The 18,359-nt window shown below is 40.6% G+C and overlaps 1 protein-coding gene across 2 annotated transcripts in view; it reads left to right on the top strand.

Moving 5' to 3' along the window:
* The window catches only part of SNX31 (sorting nexin 31), a 57,207-nt gene extending 43,779 nt beyond the window's left edge, over positions 1 to 13,428 (top strand). For both annotated transcript variants that reach the window (XM_027617793.2, XM_027617782.2), the window contains 4 exons: positions 833 to 946; positions 4,004 to 4,081; positions 9,876 to 9,933; positions 12,454 to 13,428. In XM_027617793.2, the coding sequence (XP_027473594.1) occupies positions 833 to 946; positions 4,004 to 4,081; positions 9,876 to 9,933; positions 12,454 to 12,494 (291 nt within the window). In that variant the 3' untranslated portion in view covers positions 12,495 to 13,428. The remainder of the gene's footprint in view (positions 1 to 832; positions 947 to 4,003; positions 4,082 to 9,875; positions 9,934 to 12,453) is intronic.
* The last annotated feature ends 4,931 nt before the right edge of the window (positions 13,429 to 18,359 follow it).

Below are 18,359 nucleotides of genomic sequence, written 5' to 3'. Positions count from 1 at the left end.
GAAGTCCCATACCCCTTAGATCACGTCTGTATCCCCCCGTTCCTACCAGCCCTAAGAAGCCACCAATCTGCTTGTCTTTATAGATTCACCCATTCTGAACATTTCATGATTAATAGAATCATATATGATCTTTGTGACTGGCTTCCTTTACTTGGCATAATGTTTCCAAGGTCCACCCTTAACCATAGCATATATAAACACTTTATCTTTTTCAGATCAAATACTATTTTGTTGTATGGATATACTATATTGTGTTTGTTCATTCATTCATGGACACTTGGGTTGTTTCTCTCTTTTGGTGGTTATGAGTTATGCTGCTATGAACATTTGTGTATAGGTTTTTGTGTGGACATAGGTTTTCATTTCTCTTGGGTATATGATTAGGAGTGGAATTGCTGGTACCGTGATGGTAACTCCATATTTCATTTTGTGAGGAACTTCTATTTTCCAAATAGTCTGCTCGATGTTATGTATCCACCAGTGGCGTATGAGGGTTCTCCCCATTCATGGACAGATCGTTAATCAGCCAAACATCTGAAAAGAGCTCTCTGGGGCTCTTACTCTGTATAAAGTCCTTGTCTGTGATCCTCTGCCCCACAAATTGCATCCAGATTAGGTGCCCATCCTACCTCTTTCCATAGACCTGAGTTTGCTTCCCTTACAATACTTATAATACTTATCATACCAAACTGTGGTAACTTACTTTCATAGCCCCTCATAGACTGACAGCTTCCTGGGGATAGTGACTATATCACTTGTTTTAATATTTTGCCCAGCAGTTAATAGCTGCTTAAATTTCTATCGGAGATCAAATACTATCTTTTCTCTGTAGGGAACTCTGCTGGATATGGATGGACCCCAGCGAACTCTCAACCAGAACTTAGAGCTGAGATTTCAGTTTAGTGAAGAGAGTGGCTGGCAGTGGTTTGTTATTTACACCAAGCAGGTGAGTTCTTGGGACATCACATGAGAACCAGCGCTGAAATGCTCTCTTGCTTGCTGGGGTGAACAAAGCACATTACCCTAACCCAACCAGAGCAGAGTACTAGAATATGCTATACACTCTCCTTTTTTGGCCTATAATACTGGTTTTTTTTGGTTTATTTTTTGTTTTGTTTTATCCTACTAGTCACCGCAGCCTTCATGTCGATTAGAAATGAATTTAGTTACTAAATAACATCAGACTCAACTAATAGTGGCTTAGACAAAGCGTTGGTGAACTTTCTCTCAAAGGGCCAGATGGAAAATATTTTAGTTTGGGGGTCCATCTGGTCTCTGTTACAACTGCCCAACTCTGTTGTAGCACAAAAGTGGCCACAGACAATATGTGAACAAATGGGTATAGTTGTTTGCCAATAAAAATTTATAAAAACAAGTGAGGGGCTAGATTTATTGACCTCTGACTTAGACAATACAGATTTTTATCTCACTTAACAAGAATACTAGAAGTAGACAATTGACATCCCTTTTATCTGGAAGGCAAAAGCTTTGCCTCAGAAGCCCCAGTAGTTTATGTCTCATTGACCAGAACTGAGTCTCATGACCACTCCTAGCTGCAAGAGAATCTGAGAATCAAGTATTTCGCAAAAAAAAAGAACAAAATTCATGATCAGCTTAGAGTAAGCATGAGCTGGGCACTTTGTCATCAGATGAAATCAAGGTTCTATTAGGAGAGGAGAGACTGTTGGACAACAAACTATCCAGGTCTTCCATGGCTTTGTAATTAAAGTTGGAGTAAATTTTTTTTTAAGAAGGCTTAATTTTTTTTTTTTTTAAGATTTTATTTATTTATTTGAGAGAGAGAGAATGAGAGATAGAGAGCACGAGAGGGAAGAGGGTCAGAGGGAGAAGCAGACTCCCCGTTGAGCAGGGAGCCCGATGTGGGACTCGATCCCAGGACTCCAGGATCATGACCTGAGCCGAAGGCAGTCCCGTAACCAACTGAGCCACCCAGGCGCCCTAAAAAAGACTTAATTTTCTAAACACCAAATTCAGCTGAAAAATTCTATGAAATAACTTAAGCTATTTCAAAGTAGAATCAAAACTACAGATGTTCTAAAACAAAACCAAAATATCAAAGTAATCTTTGCGTCAGCATTTCGTTGAACTTAAGTTGCTGGCGATCACACTAAGTTCCATGGAGCATTGTGGTTTCAGGTAACCAAAGCTCCCCGAGACACTCTACTTTTGGTATAGTTGTGATCACAAGATAATAGATACCAAGGTCCTCTGAAAAACATGAAAAGCTAAACCAAATTCTAGGGTAAAGAAATGGGCCGTCAGGTTCACCTTGAATATGAAACATTCTTAGGGAAATGGTAGGATGGTTTGCAGTCACTTGGAGAAATGCAGATAGATCTTGGCAGTGAAACCACTTACCCTTGCCCAGAATGCTAAATGCAGTAGTTAAATTTTATTATGGTCTTTTAATCTAGTCTGTACCAAATGAATTTAAGCCGCTATAGAGAGTGCAATAAACATTCTTTTAAAGGATTCTTAGTAAGCTCTTATTTCCTCTGGAGTGTGGGTTTATTGATACGTACCCAAGAGCTACTCCTGCAAAAGGAAGAAATGTGGCTTGTGTGCCTTGCAAATACAAATGAGGGCTTGGACCCCAATATTTTCTAGACCCTTTAAACAATAGCTCACTGCCTTTATAGTGAATAAACCTTACCTGGTTTATAGCCAAGTCTTAACCTGCATATTTGTGCATATCGTATGGAATATGGAATCGGTCCACATCTTATGGGGCATTATTAAACACCCTTCCAAGCTCTGTCACCTCGGATTATGTTGTTTAACTATTTCATATCCTAGTTTTGTGTAGGTTTTATATATGCCCAGATAAAAGGGTTAGTTTTTAGCTAAACCAGGAAATCATGATTTGTTTTTGTTTGTAAATCCCACGTCTTCTCCTCTCTTCCTTATTGGTAGCAGTGCCTTTCTTCTCTTCTACCTCCTTTCTCTCCCATTAAATGAAATAAATTCCAGTCGATCTCTACAGTCCTGCAGGACTCTGAGATGCTACCCCATATGTAGCCATTCTCCCTCTAATTCTGCTTTCTATGTCCTATCCTCCAAGAGCCTCTGCTTTGCCACCATCCCAACCTGGGTTTTCTCTCTCTTTCCTTTTTCCTCCTCTCCATCACTCCCCTCCCTTCAGTGCAGTGACCATCCTTGAGCATAAATTTATACTAAGAGCTATAACCTCAAGCTTTGAGCTTTAGTTGTCTCAAACTGTAGTAGGGCCCAAAGAAAAAAGTGCAAGCCAAGCATTGAGAGCAGGACAAAGGAGAAAGAGGGTTAGTGGGAAAGGAGCAAGTGGGGACATTGCGGGGAAACTTAAATTGGCACGTGGAGTGAAGATCCTGGAAACAGGAAACCCCAGCTTTTGCGTAGCAAGATGTCTAGCGTGGGTCTTGGCACCAACGATGAGCCAACAAAAAGCCACAGGTGATAAGGGGAGCAACCGTCAGTCTTAAAAGTGAGTGATTAAAGATGCCAGAAAAATAAGAAAGTGATGAAAAACAATGTTTGGGGATTCGGTAAAAGCCATAATGTGTTAATATACCCTTTCAAACAGGTTTATGCCTAGTAATAGGTCTGTGAATAATCATGTATACAATTAAATGTAAGATCGACCATTGTCAGTTGATTTGATTACAATAATAAGCACTTTTTATTATTTGTTGCTTGTAAAACATGAGCTGCTTACAAAGTAATAGGAAGAAATAGGAGGGGACGTTTTAAGAGGGAAAATGATTAGTAAATGTCATGATTCTCTATCTTTTTAAAAATTTACCCTGAGTACATCCATGTAGTTAAGAAAATGTATGGCTACTTGCTAGTTGCATCTTATGCAAATTTATGGAAATTAAAGATGAAATCTAAAGTCTTAAAAGTGTGCTATTGGAGAGCAGAGTTCAAAATCTGCTTTGTGGTGTGAGGAGGGTAGAAAGACAAGATTTCTTCAGTTGAGAGACTTTATTTCTGGATTCTTCAGGCCTTTTTGCTGAGTAGCTGCTTGAAAAAGATGATCTCAGAAAAGATGCTAAAGCTAGCTGCAGAGAATCCAGAAATGGTAAGTGCTCTTATCTGTGTATCTTTTTCACTTTAAGTTCCCACCATCAGCCAACATTAACCTACAGGGATGAATTCTGGCCCTCCGGTGAAGAACCCAACCTCCCAGAGATGAGCTCCTCTGCCTTCTGTAATGAGCTGTCTTTAGAATTCAAGCCATTTTTCCAAGAGAGGTGTCCTTACATTGCTCTGTATCCTTGTATCTCTGCTTTCCCCCAAATGGAAGATGCCAGATTTTCCATAAAAACTACATCATAAAGTCAGGATCCTGAGAGGTCTTTAACACAGCAGCGATGAACTTAAATAAGTTCTACAGTTTTGTCTCTAGAAAGAACTCACAGTTTCTTGAAGCTTCGGCTGTGCCAAATTAAAATGCCATTAGCAGTCGAAAGAAGCCCTAGAGCAAAAGAAGCTCTCAAGGCTATAAATTTTTGTCAGTGTAAAATTAAACTTTGCCTTTCTAGTCTGTGTCTCTTCAATAAAGCCTAGTAACTCACTGAAAGGGTTGGTGGCAGGCTGTAAAAAGAGACACTGAGATTTTAAACTTTTTGACTTGCCTTGTCACCATCATGATGCAAGCATATCCCAAATAAGATAGTACAATTAGAGTTTTAAAGATGATTACAAATACTAATGCTTGGTTGACATGTATAAACATATTTTTTTCTTTTCTTTTCTTTTTTTTTTTTTTTTGCAGAATGTGATACTGATCTTTAAAAATGCAAAAGAAAACATTTGGAAATGTTCCCTAATGTTTTCATTTAAATTGAGTCCTTTATAAGAGGATGGGTGACATCTTTTGTTGAACATTGCTCTTTACTAGACTTTACAGCTTTTTTTTCTGAAAAAATAGTTGCATTTTATCCTTATTTCTCTTTCTTCTAGAACTGAAAATATTTTCCTAGGGAAAATAAAATTTACTGCCCCTTCGTATTCAGACAATTCAAAATGTACTATAGAGTAGCGAATCAAAGCAATGAAAGAATCATGGATGCTTGTTTTTAAAGAGTCATAAAATCCAACCTCTTAGGCAGGATGGACCCCCTTAGGCTCCAATTATTATATATATATAAAAAGAAGAAAAAAAGTAGTTAACTGAAGTAGCCCCATTAAAAGGGAGAAGTACTCTCAAATGTGGCTGAATAAAATGTAAGCTACTTGATGCAGGAAATACTTGTACAATGAATAGCTAAAGAGTTTGCTAAATAATAGAAGGTAGTGACCTATTTAAAGTTCAAAAAAACAACAGCCACACTAACTACATTCTTTAGATTTGCACACAAATTGAAACCTATCCTTTCCCGTGGCTGATAGTGAAATCAGCATATTAGTCAATATTGCATTGCTTAATCCAAATACTCAACAAGTTTTATTTCCACGAGCTCTTTTTTTTTTACTTTCTTATTTTGGTTCTTGGAAAGTTAAGACCCTTCCCCTGGAAAATTGGTTCTTTTGGGGCACCTGGGTGGCTCAGTCGGTTAAGTGTCTAATTCTTGATTTCAGCTCAGGTCATGATCTTGGGGTCCTAGGATCGAGCCCCGTGTTGCATCAGGCTCTGCACTCGGCAGTGGGAGGGGCTACATCTGCTTGAGATTCTCTCCCTCTAACCCTCCCCTCGCTCACTCTCGCTTTCTCTCTCTAAAATAAATAATAAAACATTTAAAATTTTTTTAAAAAAGAAAACTGGGTTTTCAAGGGGATGTTGTAGGGATAGTCCACATTTCAACCTGAAATTTCATCTACAAATCCCTGGGTAGAATGAGACCCTGGAAAGTGAAAAGAGCAAACCGATCAGCTCTTTGAATGTATACTGAGTTCTGGGCTTCCTCACAAAGCACAGTTGACCAGAACAAGTCATTTTGTGGAACTTAAAGTAGCCATATAAATGTATGACTGTGACATTCACTCATTTTCTAGGTAAACACATAAAGTCTGAACTGACACGTATCATTTATGAAAGGCTTGTGTAGACTAGGATCCAGAGGTCTCTATTTTGCAAGGCAGAAAAATTCCAAGATTTTGATAATCATGAAGAGTCTGGAGAGGGGGAGAAAAATGTAACCAAATGAACGCCATAAATGAAGCAGAGAGTCCCTAGAAGCAGATTAAATAGTATTTTTTTATCCTAGTAAGAAGAAAGGCTTTGAAAGAAGAAATTTAGTGCTAACTTTAGTTATAGCTAATTAACTTAGCTATAGGCAATGCTTTCAGAGTTGAGACTCGAACCATTTCTGAAAAGATCATTAAAATTTGAAGTCAAATAAAGGCACTAAAAAAATGTAAACACACAACAAAATCATGTTACGTTCTTTTTTTTTTAAAGATTTATTTATTTGAGAGAGAGAGAAAGAGAGCATGGGCAGGGGGAGGGGGGAGAGGGAAAGAGAAAGGGAGAAGCAGACTCTCCACTGAGCAGGGAGCCTGACACAGGGCTCGATCCCAGGTCCCTGGGATCATGACCTGAGCCAAAGGCAGACACTTAACCACTGAGCCACCAGGGACCCCTCATGTTATATTCTTAAAGGCAGTATTAACTGCAAACCAGAAGGGGAAAAAAATTGTAACATTCTTTTTAGAGCTATGCTCCTATGCAAAAACCTTTAATAAATAAATTTTGTTATTATTTGCTCCTTTTAACTAGAACAAAATTTTAAGAATTATGTGAAGATGAAGTGTATTTGTTAGTAGTAGGTTTGGCTATATATAATGAAGAACAAAACAAGACAGACGAAGTGTCCTAGGTAAAGTAAAAGTTTGTGTCTTTCTCATTTAAAAGAAACCCAAAGGTAGGCAGTCTAGGGCTGGGATAGTGGCTCCATGATGTCACCAGAGACCTTTCTGCTCTGTCATCTTTAGTGTGTGACTTTTACCTCGTGTTGCAGATGGCTGCTGGGGCTCTAGTCATTACATCCACATTCTAGACAGCAAGTATGAATGGAAGTGTGGATGGCTCATCTCTTTTCTTTAAGGAAGGGTCTCTGAAGTCCCACAGAATTTCGGCTTCTGGCTCATTGGCCAAGAGTTAGTCACACCACAGGCCTATACCTACCTGCAAGGGAGTCTGGTAAAAGCAGGCTCTTTACAGGGTATGTTGTCTCTCCAAATAAATTTGGGTGGTATTACTAAGAAAGAAGGGCAAATGGATAATAGAGTAGGCTACCAGCAATCTCTGCTATTGAAAGAAATCTAAAAGACATCAAGAAAAGAAAGCAGATATATTTTATGCAATAGATGTGTTCCTAATGAGTTTCTGAAAGTGTATCATTATTATTATCTTGTATATTGAACCATATCTGAATACATGAGAGGTATCAGGAATAAGATGGTGACTAATTTTCTGAATTGAAAAACAGTTTATATTTTTAATAAGCCATACCTAGTTTGTTTTATTAGTTTGTGTATTTTTTTCCTTAGGTTTACTAAAACGTGGTTCTGAATCTCTAAATTGGTTTTCTGGAAAATAGCAAAGAGCCAAATGGCTTTCTGATTCTGGCTTGCCTCCTACCTCTCACCCCCAGTGCCAACTACCATCACCATATGTATTTTCCTCTCCACTCCTCTTTCATTCTGGGCAAGATCAGACAATGTAAAAGGCCACTGGGCTCAGAGATCATGCTTTGAAGTGTGTTTCTGTCACATGTGAGGAGGGGAAACAGCAAGGGCAATATTATCTGATGTCCCAGGAATGTCAGCCTTCGAATAGTTGGCGCTGTCTAGAAAACAGAAAAAGTACAGATATGTTACAGCCCACTTGAGAATGGTCTGAGCATAGCAGGTGGACAGAATTTTAGAGAGCCAGGGGGAAATTACCATGTGAGTGTAAGTAGACTATTAAAAGAAACTACCTGTTGATGAAGAAGAATGTATAGGAATACTGCATTATGAAAAAAGGGTTTGCTCTCTTCTCACCCCCCCAAATTTATTCCCCCTGGTATATAAAATATTTAAAGCCCTTATTCAAGTAAGTCAAGGAAACAGATATCAGAAATTGCTTAACATTCATAGTAGGTTCTGTTTTATTTATTTCAACATAGGGAGGGGAGGAAGATGAAGGAGAATAGGAGAGAAAGATTCTGAACTATTTTCGCCAACTTCTGTATTTCATTGCACAAGGCTACTTACAAGCTATGATGTAATATTGCAAGCAATAACAATAATACTATAGCAAAACACATAAGACAACAGAGCATTAATTTCTCATTTACCAAGACTTAATAACTGATTTTTTAAAAAAAGATTTTATTTATTTATTTGAGAGAGAGAACGCGTGAGTGGGGAATGGGGCAGAGGGGGAGGGAGAGGGGAAGGGAGAGAATCTCAAGCAGCCTCTGCACTAAGCATGGAGCTGATGTGGGGCTCCATCTCAGGACCCTCAGATCATGACCTGGGCCGAAACCAAGAGTCAGACGCTTAACAGACTGAGCCACCCAGGCGTCCCTAATAACTGATTTTTTTTTTTAATTATTAAGCTAGGCTTCAAATATATGAACATTTCTATTAATACCAACCTAAAGGAAGTCCTTTGCATCCTTCCAAGCAATCTATTTTATAACAATATTAACTGTAGTTAAAAGACAAGGCTCTTTTGCGGTGTCATGTTATTTATCCCACTTATTTTGAAACGTTCCTCATATTCTCATGAAGAATAAGCAGTAATAAACAATTAATCCACTCCACCTTCTTGCATTTACAAATGCCTCTATTTACAAATGCCTTTATTTACAATGCAGTGGTTGGATCCAGAGTCAAGGAGCTTATTTGTTGGAGAAGAAAGGCAACAGAGTGATACGTTGAGACCCGTGCATAACACTAGTTGCTTAAGAAGAGTGTTCTTTTCCTTGAAGAAGAGTCTAAGAGCTCTTTCTCCTGAGCCCTGCCTAGGTCATGTTTCTTGGCTGTGCCAGACAACTGCTAGCCTTTCCCGGTTCCCTGTCCACTCTCCCCCAACCCTCTCTGTGTGCCGGAGGCTCCTCTCCGTGTGCTGCCATCTTGCTCTCGGGCCTCCCACTGGGGTCACCCATGGGAAAACCCAGCGAGAATGGATGGAGCGTGGAAGAAAAGTGAGATTGTGCGATTTATTTCTCTGATTCTGTCCCTGCTGGCACAGCCTTCTGCAGAAGGCCAAGCTCCTCCCCACCGCTCTCGTTCCTCTCGTTCCAGTACCAGCTGCTATCCGTCCCCCTTCAGGCCCAGGAGCTCGTCATGGCTAGCCCCTGGGGGTTCCTGCTGGAACCCCTTCACTGACTCACTTTAATCCTGGCCGCACCTCCATTAAATAGCTCCTTTTTTAAAACGCTCCTCAGGAGTGTGTCATCTGTTTTCTGCCGGGACCCTGACTGTTATATTAAGCTTACCTTATGTACATGAGGTATATTCAAGTGTCTTGAACTTCCGCTTGATCTTCACTTGATTCATGGTGCCTTTTGATTAATCCAAGCCCTATTTGGCTTTGATTCAGTGTATGCATTGGGGCTGTGTGGATTATTTCAGGATTTAGGAGTTCATTTCGTGTAAAGTCCTTTTAGAAGCTCTGTTAAATCACAAAATCTATAGGCAACCACCAGTGTTAAACATGAAGCTTCACCTCACCTTTAGGGACCCTATTTCTGCAACATTCCTACATTTGCAAATGAAGGGGGGGAAGGTGCGGATGGGAGGCAGGTGTACCTGCTGACTGGCAGCCTTTGAGACCATTGAGAGGATTATTGTGGAAGGGGAAATGTGCTAGTTAAATAGATTATTTGTGTGCTCGCTTCCCCAAGCTGTGCTGACTGACATTTTACTAATCTATTTAGCAGATTGAAGTTCCAGAACAAGGCAAAAGTAAAAAAATACCACATTCAACAAAGCCAGGTCTGTGAGTAAAATTATGTAATTGATACATTATAATTTTGATAAATCTGTCCTTTTCCCCCTTTAAGTAACCAAAGTCATTCTACTTTTAAGAATAAGCCAGAATTTTCGTTCTCAGAAGCTCCTCCATGTAGGATTGGGCCAATTGGAGGACCATCACAGAAGTATAGTATTTTTACTGTAATACCCAGTAGGGCCAGGAGACATGCTCTCCTTAATTTTTACATAGAAAATTTCCAAGAAGAACATAAAATTCTTTAGTGATTTTCTTCTACACTCCATGCATTTTTTTTTTTTTAATCCTCTTTCTGGTTTACATTTTCGTTTCATGAATTCTCTGCAGTGTACTCCGTAGAAAACAACCTTTAAGTTTATTAAATACTGTTTGGAGCATTTAGGTTTGTTGGTCAGATAACAATAACAGTAAATATCATTCTAGAAAGCATTAGTAGGCACTTATTGCTAGGCACTGTTGTAAGTACTTTTATGTGGATTACCACATCATTCCCACCAAAGTCCTATAACTCACTGGAGGAAACAGGCACAGAGAGGTTAGGTGACTTGCCCAGGTTGCACAGTAATCAATGGGGGAAGAAGCGGACAGTCTGACTCCAGAGCTGTGCCCTTAACTAACTCTTCCTTTCTACGTTCAAATCCTAGTGTATGTAAGTGAAATAAAGATGACCTCCAAGTAGCATTTGAATGGAATTTATTATCGGTCCACTCCTATTACACAGTCTGCTGTGTATATAAAGGTACAAAGTATCTAAGGACAGTACTTAGGAAAATACAAGGGCCTCTCTTGAGAGACTAAGCTCAATAAAAAAAATGTAAAAACAGACTAAATGCAAAGCTTACTCTCTTTCATAATACCAGCATTTCTGGCTGCTTAGATCAGAGACAGGAGATAAGAATTCCACCACGGACTGCTGATGTGTCCTCAGGCGGATCAAAAAACTAAATGTTTAAGGGACTCTTGAGGTGCTTATTAAAATGTAAATTCCTGGGCCCCACTCCAAAAGATTGATTTAGCAGATCAGCATGTATAGCAAGCACCCCAATGGGGAACACTGCACCAAGCTTCAATTTCTTTACCTGTAAAGTGTAGGTAGTCATCACTCCATCACTCAAATTCATCAGCAGCATAGTGATTAGCACAAAGGTTCTCAACCTTGGCTGCATGTTGGAATCACCTGAGGAGCTCTAAAAACAAATCATGGCTGGGCCCCACCCTCAAAGACTCTGACTTAATTGGTCTAGGGGCCTGGCAACAGAATTTTTTAAAAAGCTCCTCAGGTGGTCTAATGTACAGCCAGAATTGGAACTATTATCCTATAACAGTGGTTCTCAAAGTGTCATCCCTAGAGCAACGCCATCAGCATACCTGGGGAACCTATTAGAAATTTACATTCTCAGGTCCCAGACCTACTTCATCAGAAACCCGAGGGATGGGGGCTAGTAATCTGTGTTTAGCAAGCCCTCCAGATGAGCCTGATGCATGTCCAATTCTGAGAGCCACTGTTCTGGAACAATAGATAACACATAGCACAACTATGATCAACATTGAAACTAATTCAGATGGCCTCCCAGATGAGCAGCAATGCTAAAATAGGCCAACCTCCCTCATGCTCTAAGCAGGGCCAGCATGTCAGAAGTTGTCCAAGTATATTGAATTCCAACTTACTTAGCAAACCTTTATATAGAGCTTATCCTGAGCCAAGCACTGTTATAATTGCATTCCACATATAACTGATTTAATCCCCATAACAACCTAGCTATTATTATCATCCTTGGTTTATAGCCAAAGGAACTGAAAACACAGAAAGGTTAAGTAACTTGCTCAAGTTCACACAGCAAGTAAATGACAGAGCCCCTATTGGAACTGAAGCAGTCTTTATTTGTTGTTTAACCAATAAAGTTTGTTCCTTTAACCACTTTGCCATGGGGCCTCTCTATCAAGACAAATCCCTCATAGAAAAAAAATTTTTTAACTTATCTGCCCATTGAGGCACATTTATTTCCCCAGGGACAAAGCCATGGCCTTGTCTTTGAGATTTCATAAATACTGAAGGCCAAGTATTCACTTACTGAGGGTTTATAGCAACCATAACCTCTTAAAATGTTTTAAAATATAAAACTTGTTAAAAATTTGTATTTGTGTGGGGTGTGCACTAAAGATTTAGTGTAGAGTTAAAAATGGAAATTTGTATAGCTTTCAGAGATGGGGGGAAAGGATGAGAGGCAGCATCCAAACGTCACCTGGGGACATTCCAGTGCCTGGAATGGCCCTCTGAACAGGTCTACCTCAGCATACCAGCAGGAGGCGCTCTCAGCCCTAACATAGACACCTACCCCAAAATAAAACTTCTATGGGGGAAAAACCCACTTGAAATAACCATCTTTTAAATAAATGTTGCCTTTTTAATATTTTAACATTTCAGACTTTGTAATTATTATTGTTGTTCTGGAAATTATTTCCTCTCACATACATTTCTGACCTCTCTGTTTATTTCACAACAGAAAGACTCTTCTCGTTTTCTACCAAGAAAAAGCAGGATTGAGATGGCCAAAGTTGACTGTGTTTTGGGGACCATAAAGGAAGAAGACCTTTGATGAGAAACTCTCACGTTTTTAAATGTCCTCTAGGGCTGTCTCAACAGTGAAAGAGCTGGGGGATTGAAAGTGGCCTGCCCAACAGCAGTGGAAGAAATGTGACCCCTTCCCATTTTCTCTTGACATTAAGATGGACCGTATTCACCAAGGGTACTTCAGAACTCTGTGACTCTTAAGATTAAAAAGAAATATGAACCAAAGTTATACAGTTTGCTTTTAATGACTCATAAATGACAAGTGGCAAATCCAAATCAATTAGTATGAAGTTTGTTCTTTTTTTTTTTTCACTCTAATAGATGTTTACCTGGCTTGATGAAGTCTTCTATATGTTCTAATACTACATGAATGAAAGGCTCAGCCTAAAACACTATAAATGTACTTGGGGTCAAGTTCTGAAGACATGACTCATCACCTGCGGATAACGTGGCTCTAAGAAGTGGAATCATTGAAAAAGAAATCTGGACTTCACTGATCCAGCCACAGCACCAAACAAGGAGGTGATGAAATACTAATTTCTTTCCTTACGTCATTCTGAGCCTACCAATAGGGATGGACTCAAAGTAACAGGCTGCCCCGTTCTCTGTTTGTCCACTGATGTAACTGTATTTTATCTTTAGAATGTGAAATTCAATTCAATAATCACATGCTATTTTGAATATTTTTATTTTGGAAAGCAATGGGGCCCTGCACTCAAACAGATACTATAGTAAGTCTCTTAGCTTTAAAACAATGGATATTTTTTTCACTAGATTTTTCCTTAGTTTTAGTTTATCATGATAATAAATGTAATTATATATGGAATTAAGACTGCAACAAGGGAGAGGGACAGAGGAATCTATGTAATGTAATTAAAGTGCAATAGTCTAATGTTTTCTCACTGGATTGTGTAACTAATTATGTAATAAACATGAAATATATTCTAGTGAATATAAAATTTACTGATGAAAATTCTGAGAATGATCTTTCTGAAATATAGAATCTATTAAAACCCTGTAATATTTATAAAGGAATGCCTCCAGCCATAACTTCTAGTGCCATAAAGTTTTATATTTATATTTCAGACAGTACTAGGATGTTTTTGCAAGGGGAGGGGTATAGTAAACATCCCAAATCATCCATGGTGATGGTATTAATGGATTAGGATACATTTTCAGATTAAAATAGAAGTTTATCTACTATTTTGCCAATTTAAGAATAGTCGATCGATTTATTTTTAATTGCAAACACCTGCACTGTGTAAGGGCCTATTGGAGACACTAGGAATGCAAACAGAACTTGTATTTGGGGGTGAGAAGGTGCATATACTAGATCGAACCATACCTGATAGCTGTTTTGTATGTCAAAAATAGTTGAATGTTGTCCATTTCATATGTTTCAACTTGATACCTGAGAGCTAGTAATCCCAGACAACACGTGGTGGGTGTCCAATATGTAGTGTGGACCTGTGTGTCAGAGGAAGTTGGGAGTGGTCAGGAAGGCCCACGGGGAAGAGAGACTCTGAAGAAGGAGTAGAGCCAAGTGTGGGGGAGCGATGGGGGCACGCGTGTGAAAGGGTAAGATAGGCCCTAATGGGACAATGAGTGGGAGTGATGAGCAAACCACTGTGTGATGGCAAAGCTTTAGGTTCAGGAGTAGTTAGGAGATCAAGCTAAGAGAGAAGAGGGATCAGCACCTATGCATACACAAATGGAGTGAATCTATAGACTAAAGCATATGCTGGTAATTTCCAAAGCCATGTCACAACACTTAGAAGTTACTTGAAGGTTTTTTTTTTTTTTAAGATTTTATTTATTTGACAGAGAGAGAGCACAAGCAGGGGGAGTGGGAGAGGGAGAAGCAGGCTCCCCATGGAGCAGGGAGCCCGACGCAGGGCTCGATCCCAGGACCCCGAGATCATGACCTGAGCCGAAGGCAGACGCTTAACCGACTGAGCCACCCAGGCGCCCCACAGATGCAGCATTCCTATAAAATGAGCAGAGCAGTTTTTCCCTTATTTGAAGATGGCAAAAACAAAAGGATTGTATTTAACAGTTTTTTTCCCAAGACATAGAGATGATCATCAATATAAGGATACGAGAGGAAAGAAGTGATGGAGCGCATTCCATAGTATATACCATGAAGAAGAAAGGAACTGGGATAGTGGAAGACGAAACTCAAAACTTACTTTGTAAAATGGCACATTCCTTAGCAGTTATGTGGGAGAAGAAAGAATGATTAGCCCCTTTGGAGATTATTGGGCCTACCTTTACGTAGAAGGAGTTGTGGGTTTGAGTTACTTCTGGATCAGAACACTTCATCATTGGGTAAAAAGTCTAAACTCTGACGGCCAGAGTGGCCTTCCCTGCTGCAGGCTCCGAGAGAGGCCAGAAGTGGACCCCCATCTGTCCTGGGGGTGATGACCTCACTCTTGAGTGGTGCTGCTGGGCAGGACATTTCCAGCAGCCTAGCCCCTCAGCACAGGACAAAACATGCGCCAGTGCATAAACTTTGTAAAGGCAGGCAGCTGCTGAAACCCTTCAGGTAACTTCTAAGTGGTGCAACATGGCTTTGGAAATTACCAGCATATGCTGTAGTCTGTAGATTCGCTCCATTTATACCTATAAAACTGGTCCCCAAATCCGCCAGATTTTCTCCCGATGCATCTGCCATCACCAACATCACTTCTCCCCACTTCTACACATATGTATGTGTTTCTTTTGGTGTTCATTCTTCTAAAATTACTGGCATAAGCACCCGGCTCACGGGCCAGCCCACGAGTGTGAAAAGTTCACAAAACAGAAGGAAAAAAGGCAGAGCTGATTCAAATGTGATTAGGCCCACAGGGTCTGAGCCCTTATGGGTCCTCTGGAGGGAATCACATGCAGGCTTTGTCTGAAGGGCTGATGTGCTCCCTAAAGCCAGGTCTTGGTCTAGGTCCATATGTGGTGAGCTTGTGGCTTGCATGCATCCCCGTGTGGGTGGACCCTGGGGAGGCAAACGTTTTGCTACATATGTAAGTGAGAAATTAACCTTAAGTTTGCCCTCAAAGTGGCTTTGAGAAGAGCTGAGTGATCCTAATTTGTGGAAAATCAAACAGGTTCCAAGCCTCAGTGGGAAAATAATGGCCAAAGTGATCCTACGATACAAAACAAAAGAAAACTCAGCAACGGAGGCGACTCTCCTTCTCTGGGTGCTTTTTAGTTCTCCCCTTGCAGTGTGTGGACCAAGGCTCACCAGGGGGACTGAGGCCAGGGGCCCATGTAGACTCTGCACTGAGGGAGGTGGAGTGCAAGGTACTTCTCTCCTTCATTAGGGTGGTCTCAATTCTGTCCTTGGGAAGTCCAGAAAAATAGTCAGGAAAAAGTTAGACATATTTTGCTGGCTCTTACCACCCCAAAATAAAGCTTGTTGAGTTAACCTAGAAAATGTATGGCTGGGGCGCCTGGGTGGCTCAGTAGGTTGGGCAGCTGACTCTTGATTTCAGCTCAGGTCACCATCTCAGGGTCCTGGGATCAAGTCCCTCATTCGGCTCCATGCTTAGTGTGGAGTCTGCTTCAGGATTCTCTTTCCCTCTGCCCCTCCCCCCTCTAAAATAAAGTCTTAAAAAAAAAAAAGGAAGAAAGAAAATGTATACCTAACACCAATACTCCCTTAGAAGATGGCTTTTTAGGGACGCCTGGGTGGCTCAGTCAGTTAAGCGTCTGCCTTCGGCTCAGGTCACGATCCCAGGGTCCCAGGATCGAGTCCCGCATCAGGCTCCTTCCTCAGTGGGGAACATGCTTCTCCCTCCGCCTGCAGCTCCCTCTGCTTGTGCTCTCTCTCTCTCAAATAAGTAAATAAAATCTTTAAAAAAAAATTGCTTCTCAGCCTTAACATTGTACTCTCCCCCCCCACTTTATTGATGTATAATTGTACTTTGCTTATACATTACTTTATAATAGCTATTTGTTGTATTCTTAGGAGTCATGTGTTGAACAGTTTTCCAGATAAGAAAAATTAGATAGAGCTATGGAAAAAGTCCATGATGGGCTTGGGTCTTTGGTCTAGCCCTGTAGCCAGTGTACTTTTCTGTAGGGCACAGTCTTTAGCTCACCAAATGGGCTTTGGTTGTATAACATCTTGGAAGAGGTTAGACACTCAGTTGATTTAAAGGCACTGACCCTGGTGATTTTGTACTGCTCCTGCACTGAATGTGGTTTCTGTCCCGGAAATGTGGGAACACAGAGTTGGCTGTACTTCCTAATGGCTTTTCCATCTGTCCACATGAGCCCTTATTTGACGGGTTCTGCGGTGCAGCCGTTGTCTGGGGTGGAGGCGCCTGGAGCGGCAGGCTGAAGCTGGGAGTGTGAACTGGCTTCTCTGTGCACATGCGTGCTCTTATTCGCACTGAAAACTAGTCCCCACAGAATGTCTGGGGAGGTTCCCCTCTTTGTATCGCATCTAGTGTGCAGAGGAAGAGGGGATGGAAATCTGCATCTGGGTCCCCATCAAGGGAAGTTAGAATTTGATTTTCTGCAAAATGCTAAGTAAAACAAGTGAAATGGCAGTTATGAGACATATATGTGGCAAAGTCAACCACTTGGAGACGGGTTCTATTCAAATCTCAACTGTAGCAATTTTGCTTCACAATAGCTGGTGGAACATGATGCCCAGAGGCACCATGCCAGCAAGTGCACCTATTTATGTGCAAAGGGAAAGCAGTTCCATGCCCCAGGACTTGTTTGGCACCGTGTTAAGGGAGAAAATAGGAAGACTGTACATCAGAGGGGTTTTTTTTTTTCATGTATTGACTGATTACATATCACAGCAGTTAAATCGAAGATTTCTTACAGGCAACTGGGTTTATCTCAAGTACGTTTGTTGGTATTAGTTTCTCTTTTGCAATTAACTGTGGGTCGTTTGTGTCAAGATGTCTTTTTTCCTTGTTTTTTTTTTCTCATATCCTTTTTTCCCTTTCCATTTGTCAAAATTAAAACAGAAGTGACATGTGGGCTAGGGGTGATAATGAAGATGGGCTGAGATCTTAGTGAATTCTCTGTAGAAAAAAAAAATCCTAAAACCTTCCTGCTCGAGTGCAGTAAGGACTTGTTACCTGGGACTTGTTAAAAAAATCCCACTGGATGGGGATGCCTGGGTGGCTCAGTTGGTTAAGCGTCTGCCTTCGGCTCAGGTCATGATCCCGGGGTCCTAGGATCGAGTCCCGCATCGGGCTCCTTGCTGAACGGGGAGCCTGCTTCTCCCTCTGCCTGCCTCTGTCTCTCTCTCTCTGATAAATAAATAAAATCTTTAAAAAAAAAATCCCGCTGGATGATATGACAAAAACAAACACAAAAGGCAACTAACTCCATTTTTAAAAAATTTTTTTATTGTTATGTTAATCACCGTATATTACATCATTAGTTTTTGATGTAGTGTTCCTTGATTCATTGTTTGTGCATAACACCCAGTGCTCCACGCAGAATGTGCCCTCTTTAATACCCATCACCAGGCTAACCCATCCCCCCACCCTCCTCCCCTCTAGAACCCTCAGTTTGTTTTTCAGAGTCCATCGTCTCTCATGGTTCGTCTCCCTCTCCGACTTACTCCCCTTCATTCTTCCCCTCCTGCTATCTTCTTCTTTTTCTTTTTTCTTAACATATGTTGCATTATTTGTTTCAGAAGTACAGATCTGTGGTTCAACAGTCTTGCACAATTCACAGCGCTCACCATAGCACATACCCTCCCCAATGTCTATCACCCAGCCACCCCATCCCTCCCACCCCCCACCACTCCAACAACACTCAGTTTGTTTCCTGAGATTAAGAATTCCTCATATCAGTGAGGTCATATGATAC

This window comes from Zalophus californianus, chromosome 4, assembly GCF_009762305.2.
Source record: "Zalophus californianus isolate mZalCal1 chromosome 4, mZalCal1.pri.v2, whole genome shotgun sequence".
In the NCBI taxonomy this organism is placed as follows: Eukaryota; Metazoa; Chordata; class Mammalia; order Carnivora; family Otariidae; genus Zalophus; species Zalophus californianus.
The sequence above is the reverse complement of the archived record's forward strand: the minus strand, read 5'-3'. Positions and strand labels throughout refer to the sequence as shown.